The sequence below is a fragment of the Alligator sinensis genome, unplaced genomic scaffold, assembly GCF_000455745.1.
Source record: "Alligator sinensis unplaced genomic scaffold, ASM45574v1 scaffold291_1, whole genome shotgun sequence".
In the NCBI taxonomy this organism is placed as follows: domain Eukaryota; kingdom Metazoa; phylum Chordata; order Crocodylia; family Alligatoridae; genus Alligator; species Alligator sinensis.
In genome coordinates, this window is record NW_005842391.1 from 856570 (window position 1) to 870692 (window position 14123).

General features: G+C 42.9%; 1 protein-coding gene across 4 annotated transcripts in view; it reads left to right on the plus strand.

Annotated features, from left to right (window-relative positions):
- TLN2 (talin 2) overlaps positions 1-14123 on the plus strand; it is a 383471-nt gene that overhangs the window by 213855 nt on the left and 155493 nt on the right. For all 4 annotated transcript variants that reach the window (XR_003095489.1, XM_025211171.1, XM_025211172.1 and 1 more), the window contains 4 exons: positions 1067-1222; positions 2306-2407; positions 7848-7924; positions 9841-10021. Coding sequence is in view for 3 of the 4 variants with exons in the window: in XM_025211171.1 (XP_025066956.1) it covers positions 1067-1222; positions 2306-2407; positions 7848-7924; positions 9841-10021 (516 nt within the window). In the remaining variant the exon portion in view is untranslated. The remainder of the gene's footprint in view (positions 1-1066; positions 1223-2305; positions 2408-7847; positions 7925-9840; positions 10022-14123) is intronic.

A 14123-nucleotide genomic window follows, 5' to 3' on the forward strand; every position in this document is an offset into this window, starting at 1 on the left:
GGTGGGGGGGGGGGGGCCGCTTCCCCCCCAAAGCGGATAGTCAGTGACTGGGGGCAGGGGCTCCATGGGTGATCCTGCAGCCCAGGGGCGGGGGGTCCCTGCAGCCAATCACACTGACCTGCAACTGGCAGCGGTGCACCACTGGCACTTCTGGGTCAGCAGGATCAGCTGCAGGGGGACCACTTCTCCTGGCACACTCCCTGGACAGTGCGCTTGGGGCAGGAGCACTAGCGCTCTCGCCTGACCCCCCCCCCACCCGGGAATGCTGCTGTCAGGGGGTGCACATGCACCCCCTACATGTCGCCACTGATTCTGGAACTAGGGGCTCTCCCCTCCATCCCCCCCACAGCTGCAAAAATACTGTACTTGTACTTAGCAGTATTTTCAAGAAAAGGTCTTTTCTTCCTCTTCCTTCACCTCCCCAAAACAACACATGCGTCTTATTTGAGGGAGAGGAGGGTGTGGTATGTAAGAAAATACAGTAGTGCTCAAGAAAGAAAAAAATCATCCTTTAGTTGAGCCATTTGCCTTTAACTTCAGTATTTAGGGCTTGCAATAAAGTTCTATGACTTTGTAAATAGATTTGCTGGCTAGCATGTGAGTTTATTTTTGAGCTCCAGCATAAGTTGTAACATTTTTATATGGGTTAAATGGGTTTAAATGGGTTATTAAATACAGTGAAGTTTAAAGTTTCCTGACAAGGTTTTTGGTTGCCTTCTCTTTGGTTACAAGATCAGACTTGTCCATAAAAAGTTGCTTCAGACTGAAATAGGTAGACTTGTTTTATTTGTGGCAACATTCTTCACCTTGTTACTTCTGTTTATTACAAGGAATGCTGACTTTATTTAATTCTTTTTAGCCACTTACTAACACTTCTTAATGTTAAGACATGACTAGTTAATCACACAAGCACTTGCCATAGCCTGAGAAACTGGATGTGGATGTTTTAGTTGTCATCTTTAGTGTGTCACAGTCTTACCTTTCCTAAGTTCATTCAGTCATGCTTCCTTCTCTAAAACACTTTTGTTTGAAGAAGAAAAAATAATCCTGGACATTTCTATTATAGGAAAAAATGAAAGGCAAAAACAAGTTGGTTCCTCGCTTGCTGGGTGTTACCAAAGACTCAGTGATGCGCGTGGATGAGAAGACTAAGGAAGTGTTGCAGGAATGGCCACTGACAACTGTAAAACGCTGGGCTGCTTCTCCCAAAAGCTTTACTCTGGTACTCATTCTATATGCAGTTTTAGGGAAGGAGGGATCCGTTTGTCATGGGGAAATGTACGTGGACTGACTCTCTAAATTGATTGGATCTAAGTTTTTAGCAAAGTATAGAATACAATTTAGTCCTAAAGAGGCAATTGGAAAATGTTGCTGGGTTTTTTACTGTCCTGTGTACATTATGATGTATGTACCATAAGCCTTATTCTCCAAGACTCACTTCAAAACTCTGATGTGCCTAACAGCTAATTACAGACTATAAAAATTTGATTATCTAACATCCTGATGGCACCTTGCCATTCAACACACAGTTGAATTGTGGCAAGCAGATTATGAAGTTAAATAGGGCTGGAGAAAATATCATGACAGACACCATGACAGACTTAAAGAATTCAGTCTGTTTAACTAAACAGAAAAAAAGACTGAGCAGTGATATGATCACAATACAGAAGCACCTTCATAGAGGGAAAATATGGATATGAAAGGGCTTCTTTTAATCTAGTAGTGAAAAGAATAACAAAAAGCAGTGGCCAGAAGCCAAAACCAAATTCCACTTAGAAACAAAGTACATAATTTTACTGTGGGATGAGTTAACCCTTAGAACAAACTCCTGAGGGAAGTGGCAGAGGAGATACATTTTGGAAAATAAAGTTTAGTTAAAAGTTACTAAACTCAATGCAAGGATATCTGATACATTTTAGGGCATGTGATATGCAGGAGATCAGACTTGGTGATCTCATGGTTCCTTCCGGGCTTTCAGATCAGTATATCTGTAAAAGATGAAGTCCAGGACAGTGTGCCTGATTTTTTTTTTTCACATGGTTTATTATAGAGTCTCAGAATAGCTTTATCTACAGCTAGAGCCATTACTTGAAATAAGACATAAGAAGAAAAAGCTTCTGTTTCTTTATGGCTTTGGTGTAACCCCTGGTCCATATGTATTTGAGGTTGTTTCTTTATAAGCAGTAGAAAGTAAAAGCTAGGTTTCTATAGCTCTTTAATTTTTGGTAATCTAAATGCAGCTAGTTTTTGGTTCATTTAATTTCCTTCACCAGAGTGAATTGCTCATTTTATCTTTTTCCATCAGGATTTTGGGGAGTATCAAGAAAGTTACTACTCTGTGCAGACCACTGAAGGAGAGCAGATCTCTCAGCTAATTGCAGGTTACATTGACATCATTCTGAAGAAGGTATGACAAGAGGAAACTATTTAATATAAGTGCAGCAGAGCTAGTAAATGCAATACATCTTTGTGAAAAAAGGATTATATATAATGGTAGCAGTTCACTTTCCTTTGTGAAACTAGTTATGCATTTTATCTTTTGCTGTGTTTTATATGGGGTGACCTGGGAAATATGGCAGTGGCTTCTTTTAAAGAGAACAGCAGTCCAGAGTTTTCTTCTGACCTGTGCAGACTAAAGCATATAGTAAGTGGGGAGATATTTAGGTTAAAATACTTCTTGAAAGCAAACATGGTAATCCTGTTAAAGGCTAGAGTTATAGTAAATAGTTATATTCAAAGCACTTTGTATGGAAAACCTGTGGCACTTCAGGTACTACACTGTGCTCATTGTTGACAGATTTTGACTTTGATTTTATCCACCACACAAAGCTACAGTATTATCTGTACTAAACATTTGTTCATGCCAAAGAAGTGACTGAACACTAGACGTGTCAGTAGAATTGATATTTGGTCAGGGGAACCCCAGGCCTGGCATGTCAAACATTATGCATTTGGAGTTGGGGTGGATTGCCAAAAGTCATCATAGTACTTGCATGAACTCTCACCTAGTTCAAGCCAGCATTGTCAGAGCCAGATATAATGTGCAGTGAGTACAAAGCAAGTATCTGTATGTAAATTAAAATTTGATTCTCACCCCTCTGTTTTACAAGTTGGATTCTCTAATTCCAAGCTAAAGCGAACTGTCTCTACTGATAGAATACAGATGTGCATGCTTCCACTCCCAAACCAATCCTTCTTTTTTTCTTTCCACTTTGCTGACACAGCCAGTTTTCTAAATGTATGAAGTAGAAACAGATTAACTAGTAAGTGTCCACCAGGTTTCATGACTTGTTTGAGTTGCAGGCTGTTCCCAGGGGTCAAGTCCCTTTCCCCTGTCACCCACTTAAAATTTATTTCATTACCAGGCATCTAGGTTTTCTGTTTCCCACATAAAAATAAAGATTTTCCCCTTTAAAGGAAGAAACCATGGGTTTTCCCCCTTTAAAGGAGAAAAACATGGGTACTCTCCTTTTAAGGGGAAAAACACAGATTTCTCCTTCAAAGGAGAAAAACACAGATCTTCCCCTTCAAAAGAAAAAAATGCAGGAAACCATGGATTTCCCCTTGCAGGCTTGGAACTGGGGGGAATGGGGGGGAAGGTGATTGGAGGCAGGGAGTGCCATGTACATGTATGTACACGTGCACACGTACCTACGTGGCTGGCATACAGCCAGGCAGGGTGATGGGAGCAACCCTGTCAGCTGGCTCCAGATAGGTCTTGGTGGGGGACAGGGTGGGGAGGTTGGAGGGCCAGGGGTTGGGGATTGTCTGGCAGGCTGTTTGGGGGAGCGGGGTATATGTGTGTGGAGGGCTCGGTGCCTGTCGGTGCTGGGGGAAAGGGTCCAGGTGCCAGGGCTACAGTGGGGCAAGGGAGTCGGAGGCAGCACTCCGTGCCACTGATAAGCCCAGCTCTGTGCTGTTGCCTGTGGGGCCCACCCAGAGGTGCCTGCCCCTCCAGCAAGGGAAGGGGGCAGGGACATCCTTTGGGGGCAGCGGGGAGCTGTCTGGCAGGGTCGGTGGTGTTGGGGGCCAGTGCCTGTGCTCTCAGGGTGAAGCTGTGGCCAGGCTATCTAGTGCAGCACAGGAGCCCAAGGCCAGGGCTGGGGTGCCACAGGCATCCCTTCCTCCTCATCCTTCCAGCCCATGCTAGGGTGGACTTGTTTCACCACCACCCGCACAAGCTGGAGCTGCAGCTGCTGTGCTCTGGCCTGGACAAGGCAGAGACCGCCTGGAGCCCTCGCCCTTGCCCTCCTCCTCCTGCCTGCAGTATGGCCCATGCCAGAGCCATGTTCAGCTTCATGATGCTACTGTGGAGCATGGCACTGGTCCACCCTGCTGTGCCTCAGCCACAGCCCCAGCCAGTGGTGCCCCAGAATGCTGCCTGTTCTTCTGCATGAGGTGAGCTGCATGTATCTTATGCTGGAGGCTGTCCCCACCATGCATCTACAGACCACCATCCTGTGAATTCATACTGGGCAGGGCAGGGGGCAGCTGGGAGTCCCCTCTGACAGGGCTGGGGAGGTGGGGATAGAGGGCTGTATGTTGGGAGTGAGGGGCACCAGCAGGGCTGGGGAATGAGTGACTGGGTTGGGAGTGAGGGGCACCAGCAGGGACAGGGGGCTGTAGGGTTGGAAGTAAGAGGCACCAGGTGGGGGGCAGGGAGCTCTGGGCTGGGAGTGAGAGGTACTGGCAGGCCTGTGGGGGCTGTGGCTTAGGAGCAAGGGGCAAAAGCATGGGCAGGGGTGGGGCACCAGGATATCAGGGCTGCTCAACGCTACAAAACAGCTGGGGGACAGCTGCAGCTAGACTCATGTCCTGGTGAGCAAAGGGAACAGGGGAAGCTTTGATTTTCCATGATAAAAAAACCCAAAATCAAATGCCAAAATTTATAGGTATTTAGGATTTAATTTATTATAATGATTGAGATACAGGCAGTCCTCGGACTTACGACACAATTGGTTCCTGAAAACAACCATGTCTTAAGTTATAACGTTGTAACTCAGAACCAATTTTCTCATAAGAAACAATGTTATAAATGGGGGATTGGTTCCCAAGGCCCAATACCCTATTTTTACCAAAAATACCCCAGAATTTTGTACTTGATCAATTATAGATGAGTAATATAGCTGCATTAATGTATTTATATTGTAAGTAGCGATCATATTGATTTGGAAGGACTTTTTGAGGTGACTTTGCTGGACTTTTTGAAGGGCTTTTGGTTGGACTTTTTGAAGGGTTCTTGGCTGGAGTCTTCTCAGTCTTGGCTGCAGGTTTTTCTGGAGTCTTGACTGCTTTCTTAAAGAAAGTGTCCAAGGAAGTTTGGACAGATGTTCTCCGGGGAGATGAGCAACGCAGCGAACTTGTTTGCTGGCGTGGCGTTGCATCCATGAAGCATTGTAAAGTTGAAACTGACATCATAAATTTGAAACAGGGTGTCAGTTTATAAACGTTGTAAGTGTGAAACGTTGTAACTTGAAACGTTGGAAGTTGAGGACTGCCTGTACTGGTAGGCTTCCAAATTGCTTTTAAATTGTAAATATAATTGTGAATATATTAATAAAACATTGTGTTCAACTCATACCTGTATATATAGTGGTATTTCATTTTAATCATGGAAAAATGCAATGGGGTGGGGGGTGGGTTTAATCAGAGCATTCTGGATTTTTTTAACAGAAAACCAGGATCCCTGGCATCCCCCACAGCCAAATGAAAATCATACATTGCCACTTCATTGTCACTTCATCTGCTGTGGTGTAGCTTTTTGCCACAACTTTTGGCAACTTACACTGCCATCCTGGGACCCAGAGAAATTTTGTCTATGCAAAATGTCACTGGTAGATAATTGGTTGATACATAGGAAAACCTGGAAAGGCCAGATGCTTTTTTTTTTTTTTTTTTTTTTTTCTTTCCCTTACACCAATACCAGGAGTGTAGTCTCACAAAAGGTGAAATGCCTCTAAAACTCTGTGTCCAGTTTCAGCACACACTAAACTCAGGGTTGAGGTTAAATATTCTTTTGTAACTGGGGAGAAGGTTTCAATGAAACTGTCTGCTTGGGAATAACAGATGCATTTGTCATTGTGCATGCTGAACAGGGAAACATTACAGTCGCGTAACAATGTACCAAGTGTCTCTTGTCTTTTCCCCTTGTGACTGCCACAAGGCCAGGATTACCCACAGAATTGAATTGCTGCAAGACATTACTTTCACAATTTACTATGCATTCTTTTGTCATGTGCTTATGTGGACTGTCTCTTAGTCCAGACCCTATCATAATGCCCTCGTGTCTGTTTACCTCCCTTATACTATTGTATAGAATTCACATCGGAAGTCAAAATTCTAGAAGTAAAAGAATTAGAAAATAAGCCCGTACTTACTCAATTAGAAGACGAGATCCCCCCCCCACCCCCGCCCCTTTTTAACATGGTGGGGGGCTTGCTTTACAATTGAACACAAGGCTGGGTCCGGGGAGAAGCGGGCAGGCAGGCAGCTGCTGTGACTGTGGCCCCAACCCGGGGTTGGGGTTGGGATTGAGGCTGGAACTGAAGCTGGAGCCAGAGCCATAGCTGCCACATTCCCTCTGTTCCCCACCACTACCTCTGCATGCTCTGCCACTCCTCTCCCACACCCCCAGTCTCCCCCCAACCAACACTGCTTCTCTCTCTCAATCTCTCTGTCCCCCTGTCTGCCTCACTCCTGTTTACCTTTGCTTTGCACCAGCAGGCTCTGTCCCTGCTCCAGCCTGGTGCATGGAGTATGGTTCCAGCCCAGACCCATAGCAGTGGTACAGAGCAAAGGTTGGGGGGGGTGGGGGAGGAGGGGTGTTGAGTGTCAGGCAGCAGTGGGAGAGACTTTGGGGAGGGTGTAGATGGGAAGAAGTGGGGCAGGGACCTGAGGCTGCGAGTGGTAGAAGCAGCATAGAGAGTGAGGGGAGCGGGGGACAGTGGAAGGGGGAATTGGGGCAGTATGAGGCTTTGGGGGTGGGGTCGGGCTGGGGCTGGGGCTGGGGCTGGCACAGTGAGGGGGTGGGTTCCTGCCTCTGACTGCCTGCCCCCCACCACCTGCCCATCAGCCTGCCCTACCACATGTCCTCTTGTCGCCTCCCCTACTGTCTATTTCCCCCCCACCCCCCCTGCAGTAGTTGAGGGGGGATGAATTTAAGATGATCCTCCAATAATTAGATTCCATACATGGAAAATTATTATAATTTTATAAATTTTCTATGTATAGAATCTAATTATTGGGGGGTTCATCTTACATTCAGGGTCCTTGTATTCAAGTAAATACAGTACACATCAGCACTTTCTTCACATTGTACAGTTGAGAAATATTCATTGATGAATTATTCATCGGTATCTGTGGACTGTGTAGGGTGACGAGACTTATTCGTCAATGTCTGTGGACTATGTGCATTGACAAGACTTTGTAGAACTTCATTTATGCCTTTTATGTAATGAATCAGCGGAAGGAGCAGATGATACCCCTGTCAATGTGAGACTGCCTGGTGGTATTAAGCCTCTTTAAAGACTATCCTTTCTCAAAGGAAGTAGGCATTATTAGGGGGCCAAGTGTTGTCTCAACACAGTTTCTCAGTGCTTTATCTTGTGTGGAAACAAGGCCTGCTAGTATTGTTGCAAATACCAAAATTTCTCTTCTCTATGGCATCTATGAAGGGATAGGCGTGTCTGTATTCTGAAATTTTATTCGCATATTGAGAGTACCAAAAATTATGATATAACTTGAAAACACCATGCAAATATGGCTTGACAGGATTTATGAAAACAATGAGAGGTTCCTATACTAAAAAATAAAAATGTCACAAACTGTTTTGATTTATTTGTTTTCAGAAGCAAAGTAAGGATAGATTTGGGCTTGAAGGAGATGAGGAATCAACAATGTTGGAAGAATCTGTTTCACCTAAAAAGTGAGTTTGCACCATTGAAAATTTTTTCTTTCCATAGGAGTGAATAAGTTGTGGACAGTTACCTCTCATAAGTTGTGGACAGTTACCTTCATACCAGATATGATTTAACACATTTTTGTTTAAGGCAAGGTAGTTTAAAAAACCCGGTCTGTGTTCTGCTCTGCAGACCAAAGCTTCATTTGAGGGATGAAGAGTTTGACCCAAGACTACTGCTTGGATCTAAATGTTTCCAGTGTGTGTTGATAAGCTGTGAACTATGATAATGAGATTGTAATTCAGTGAAGAAATGTATGCTGATCTGTATAAAAATAAATATAGTTAGTGGTATGTTGCATAGTCTGTCTTTGCATACTTAGACTAACTAGATTTCGGTAGCTTACATTTGCTGTGTTCACAGCTTTCATTGGAATTTGCATTCCACTGTATTTTCTGGCTCTTATCAAGTGAACTGTAAGCAGTGTCATTAGCACACTTTTGTTTACTATGCAAGCAAAATCCACTGATAACATTTCAGATGCCATGAAAGGCAAGGTATGTGGATTTTGGCCCACAGTGCAGTTAGAGTAGAGAGGGCTTGTGACTACTTCAGTGGGGTGAGAAGGAGGAGAGAATTAAAAAGATTACTAAAAAGTGGCGAAGAGTGGAATCCTAGAGCTGGCACAATTCTTGAAAAAAAATATTAAATTTTCTCTTAATACAGTGTTTCAGGGCAAAGCAAAGTTAAATGAAGCCCTTAAGCCTTTCAATGAAAATAAAACGGAAAGGAATGTAGTGTGTCTTCACTGTGTGAAGGTCTGACTGTTCGATTTATTGTGAAACATGTGGCAGATATTAAATGGAGTGGAGAGATGTTTTATTTAACCTTATTATGAGTTTTTGATTGTTGACATAGTTCACATGTTCTTCTTTGCTTCTTTTCCATTCTCCTTTTTCCAGGTAGGTTCCAGAACATACCTTATAAGAGTAGATGCTCCACTTAGAAGCTTAAAACATACAAGAATGTGAAGATTGTCAATAACTGAAATTACTGAGACTTTTTTTCAACAAGTTATTGCTATTTGAAGTAAATTTATGCTTGTACTCCCAACAGTTGGAACTTTGATTTAATATGAGCAGTTGATTGTGTCTGTGCCTAATAGTAACTTTTATAGTTTAAAGCACATTTTACTCATTATCTGATAGACTGGCAAATGAAATCTAGGTTAGAATGGTCTCAAATTGCAGCCAGGGAAGTTTAGTTTAGATATTAGGAAAAACTTTCTCGCTAGGCACGTAAGAAAGCACTGGAACAGGTTACCCAGAGAGGTTGTGGAATCTCCATCCTTAAAGGTTTTTAAGACCTGGCTAGACCATCCCCTTGTCTGGGATGATCTAGTTGGAGATGGCCCTGCTTCAAGTAGGGGTGAGCCTAGATGACCTCCTGAGGTCCCTTTCAACCCTGATTTTCAATGATTCTATGACTGTCAGATGCTAAATGTAAGTAAATAGGTGAATTACAAAAGAGGGCACCAATTTTGTCTCAGCTCTCAGCCATGCTTGAAAGTCTTCCCGAAGCTTTCGTCTTTCTATGTGATCATCCTGTTTGATGGACAGTTGAAATAAAACTGTTGTGTTTATGATTTTAATATAAGTGACATGGCTCCCAACTTCAAAAATGTATCTTTGTAACTGCGGCAAAGTCATCATAATGAAGACACGAAATGTAGACCTCTCTGTTTTTTCTTTGTGGCTTGTGCAGGTAGAAAAGGTTAATAAAAAATCATTTGTTTAAAACACTTGAGGCATTAGAAGCTGTAAAATGGCTAAGTGGAAGGAGTCTGACTGGAATTTAAGAGTTCCCTGCTTAGAAAACACAGGAAAATAAAAAATTAGTTTACAGGAGGTTAAAGGAGCTAACTTGTGCTTTCCCTTTTCAGATCCACCATTCTGCAGCAACAGTTCAACCGGACAGGGAAGGTTGAGCATGGCTCAGTAGCATTGCCTGCTGTTATGCGTTCAGGCTCTAGCGGCCCAGAAACTTTCAACATTGGCAGTATGCCTTCGGCCCAGCAGCAGGTCATGATTGGACAAATGCACAGAGGGCACATGCCTCCACTGGTGAGAAAACTAGTTGTTTAACATTCTTTGAAACCAATCTGGAGTGAGTTGTACAGAGGTATGAATGCATACATGTGCATGCTTCCTGTTACTGCGTAATGACTGGGGAGTGAGTATGGATTTGTCAAACCTTCAGCTAGGTTGCCTGATAAACTGCATATTTGAATGTCCCTGTACTATTTAGAACATGAGTGCTCACTCTTTTAGCCGAAAGGGTCAGATGAGCAAGGCAAGGCCAGTCTACAGGCTGGGTTGAGCCCTGAGGTCCCAGAACACCCCCTCCTGGCCCCATAAGTTGGGCTTGGGGCCCCAGGGGTCTGGCACTACCCCTGCATGCCCAGATTAGGCACTGGGGGCCCAGTGCCACCCCCTCCTTCCCTCTGTACTCCAGGATTGGGTCCCAGGGGCCTTGTGCTGCCCACTACCTTCCCCCCTAAGCACACTGGGATTGGGCCCTGACACCCAGCACTCCCCTTACCCGGCCTTGTGCCGTAGAATCTAGTGCTCAGGGACTGGGGGTCTCCATGGGTTTGGGAATTTGGCAGTGGGGCAGCAGTGCTGCTGTTCTCCCACTGCCAAATTTCCAGACCACAGGGAGCCTCTTGGGCCCCATGACATGATGCCGTGGGCCAGGGGTTGAGCACCCCTGATTTAGAATATTGCAATCGCTTTTGAATTGTTTACTTTTCTCCCCTCTCTCTTGAAGCAGACTTTTTTTCCCTTGAATTAATTAAGGGAACTTTTACCATGCCTGGAAAAAAGAATAGAAAATTGGAATATTGAATAAAAATGATATACATTTATATTCACATTTGCATTGTCCCAAACACTCCTCTATCTAGACATCATTTTCAGCTTTGGATATTTCTGTTAGTCATTTCATGGAGCATTCTGGTCATGTCTCAGGGTGCTCTATGCATTTGAATACAAAATAAATTTGTCAAAATGATTTGAAGACTGACCATATTTACTTGAATACAAATCAAGGTTGTTTTCCCCCCCAGTTGGCATGGAGGAAAAAGCCCCTCATTTTATAAGCATGTACAAGAAAATCTCACTAAATACATTGTCTGTCCTAAAACTTCTGCCAAAAGCAGTATGAGCTCAGCAATAGAAACCAACTATGAAGTTGATTAAATGCAGCTAGCATGAGCGTAACTATAAAACACATCGGGCAAACATGCTGGTTAGTGCAGCCTATCTGAATAAGACATATGGGTGCCCGTTAAATGCAGTTCCCCTCATTGCTGTCTTTTTTCAGCCACAGTGAGCCACTGAATGTATGAGCTACTGTGTACATTTTGACTTCCTCTTCACTCCCACAGCTGAGCTGTGCCTTTCTTTCCCAGTTTCCAGTGATTCTTGTTTCTTCACCAGCCTTAAATGCCTGGTATACATTGCCAAACAAGCCCCCAAATGGTTCACCCAGAATCCTTCTGTCACCTGTTCTCTCAGTCTGTTGCATATGATTAGTGTGGCCCAGCCTTCTTGAGGTGGAGCCAGACCAGGTTACCGTGAACCTCATCTGCATGTACATTTTTGGAGGCTCCCAGGACTCAGGATGAGAACACTCGGTTCCAGTCATGAGTGGGGGGTAATCAGCACGTGGATGCTTTGTGTAGGGGTACCTGGAGTACACACACCTACTGAGCAATGTTGGGCTATGACGTCACCATGGCTTGAAATTCTGTTGGCTCTGCTGGGGCCCAGTACAATGAATTATATGATAAATCATGAGACTTTTGGCTCTGGATTAATAATATGCATGATTTGTAGTATACTTACGTGGCAGGGGAAATACCATGACTAAGGTAATATAATTAAATTGGCACTGTGTGGTAGAGAGTGCACCCTCCTCTGAATGTAGATAGGACTACTTATGAGAGTCTCATAGTTATTTTCCTACTGGCTAGCTTCCAGTGGGAGGTTCTCGGCTCTATGGCGACTTTATGGAAATGGGAGATTTCTCCCTAGCTTGCTCCTGTGGCCGTATGGCTGAGGGCAAATGAAACTTGGGGGGCATCTGAACCCCAAGCCTCCAGGCTTGGGCCTGCATGTAGGATGCTTGCCAAAAGATTTGTAAGTATCTGAAGCCCCAGGCTGAGGAGTTTGGGGTGGAGGATACTTGCTAGTAGTAGGGCCACATATGGTTCTGGAATGATTGAAAGGATTTGGAACTGATCTGGCTGATTTGGCTAATTTGACCTGGGACACTAAATATTTTCCTTAAAAAAATGGCTTGTACTATATATAAGTAGGTACCAAAGTGCTTCTTAAAAGTGTATTTATGGAGTATCTGTACAGAAACTTGAAGTAGTTTCAGAAAAGGTAAAACGTATCAATTCTGGATGAACTAAGTCTATGGGTACCTGTAGTAATTTGTCTCTATGTAAATTACTACAGGTATGTTTTGGTATGCTTATTTTAAGGTCAGTGTTTTCAGATTTGTTTTTCAGTTTCACATGCTCAGGGAGAGCAGTGTCTGACAATAAGGAGGTGGGGGGGCGGGCTGCAGGGGGAAGAAGTTGGGACGGTGGGCAGAGGGCAAGGGTGCTGCCTGACCTCCCAGATTTATTTTCTCTGCTGTACTAGTGGGAGGCAATTTCAAAGCAAACCTCCAATAATTAGGTCCCATACCTGGAAAATTATAACAAATTTGTTAATTTTCCATATATAAAATCTAATTATTGGGGGTGGTGTTATACTCAAGTAAAAACAGTATTTAATTTTAATTTATCTGTATAACTCTGTCAATAGCTACCAGTTTTTAAATATGGTGTCCAGTAAGATTCTTTTAGTTTAAAAGAATGTTTAAGTAGGAAGGTCTGTATACATGTTCTCTATTCTCTATGCCCTGACAGTAGTTTAGTTTGGATCACCAGCAGTGTAATACAGAACATCATTATGTTACTACTATGTAGCAGCAAGTAATTATTCATTTTCATCTAAAATACATCATTCCTCTGACCACCTTATCACACCAGCAGCAATTTAATTTTAGACTTATTTTTAATGAACCTAATGTAGTGTATTACTACAGAAAACTGATTACCATATCCTGGGAGTAGATTAAAAACTCACATCAACATTCATAGAAAATACGCTAGGAAAGCACTGGTACTCTTAATATTAGGTATGTTTGTGAAAATTCAACATTTTATAAATACATACAACTAGAGGATTGCACAAAAATGTTAAACCATCTGGAGAAGGAATTAGAGGAATGTCTGAATGACCGTATTCAATTGTTGGATGACATAGTTGAAAGGATAAGATGATTTCAGCCTCAGACTAGAACTATAACAAGAGAAATAGCTAAGGATGCAAACAGAATCCAGTGCTTACTGCCCCTGTTACCTCAAATGTCACTGACAATTATATCCCTGGTTTTATATTTACATGTAAAGAATTTTACTTCCCCTCTGTGTTTTGTACTGTTAGTATAATGCTAGCTGTATTAATGCTTTGTTCTTAGGGTTATTGCTTGTAGCCATGTTGGTCTAAGGACATAGGCAGACAAGGTTCTTTGGGTAGATGTGATATCTTTGATTAGACCAACTAAATAGTTGGAAAGATTGTTCTTTGCAAGCTTTCGGGCACAAAAAGGGTGCCTGAAAGAAGGGTATTTGTGCCTGAAAGCTTGCAAAATACAATCTTTCCAACTATTTAGTTGGTCTAATCAAAGGTACCACATCTACCCAAAGAACCTTGTCTGCCTAATGCTTTGTTCAGTATTCAACATGAAAAGTTATGCCAGTTAACACAGACAGCAAGAATTATCACCTCTGTCAGAAAGCAGAAAAATTCTTGAGCTGATCTGTAAAATGGTAAATGGAACACAAATGCATTTTCTAATAATAACTGTATGCATTACATAGACCTGTTCATAGCAAAATGTTATATTCAAGGAAGTTTCTGGGACTTTTCAGTCTCCTTTAAATAACTATAGGGTTTTTTTAGTTGTCTCTGTCAGTTAATAGAAATGACTGACTACATTGAAAAACCTCTTCATAGCTAAATAAATTCCTTACTTAGGAGCCGATCAAGTTTCCTGAGGTTGTACAACCATGTAAAAGAGCAGTTACGTAGTTCGGAGATTGGA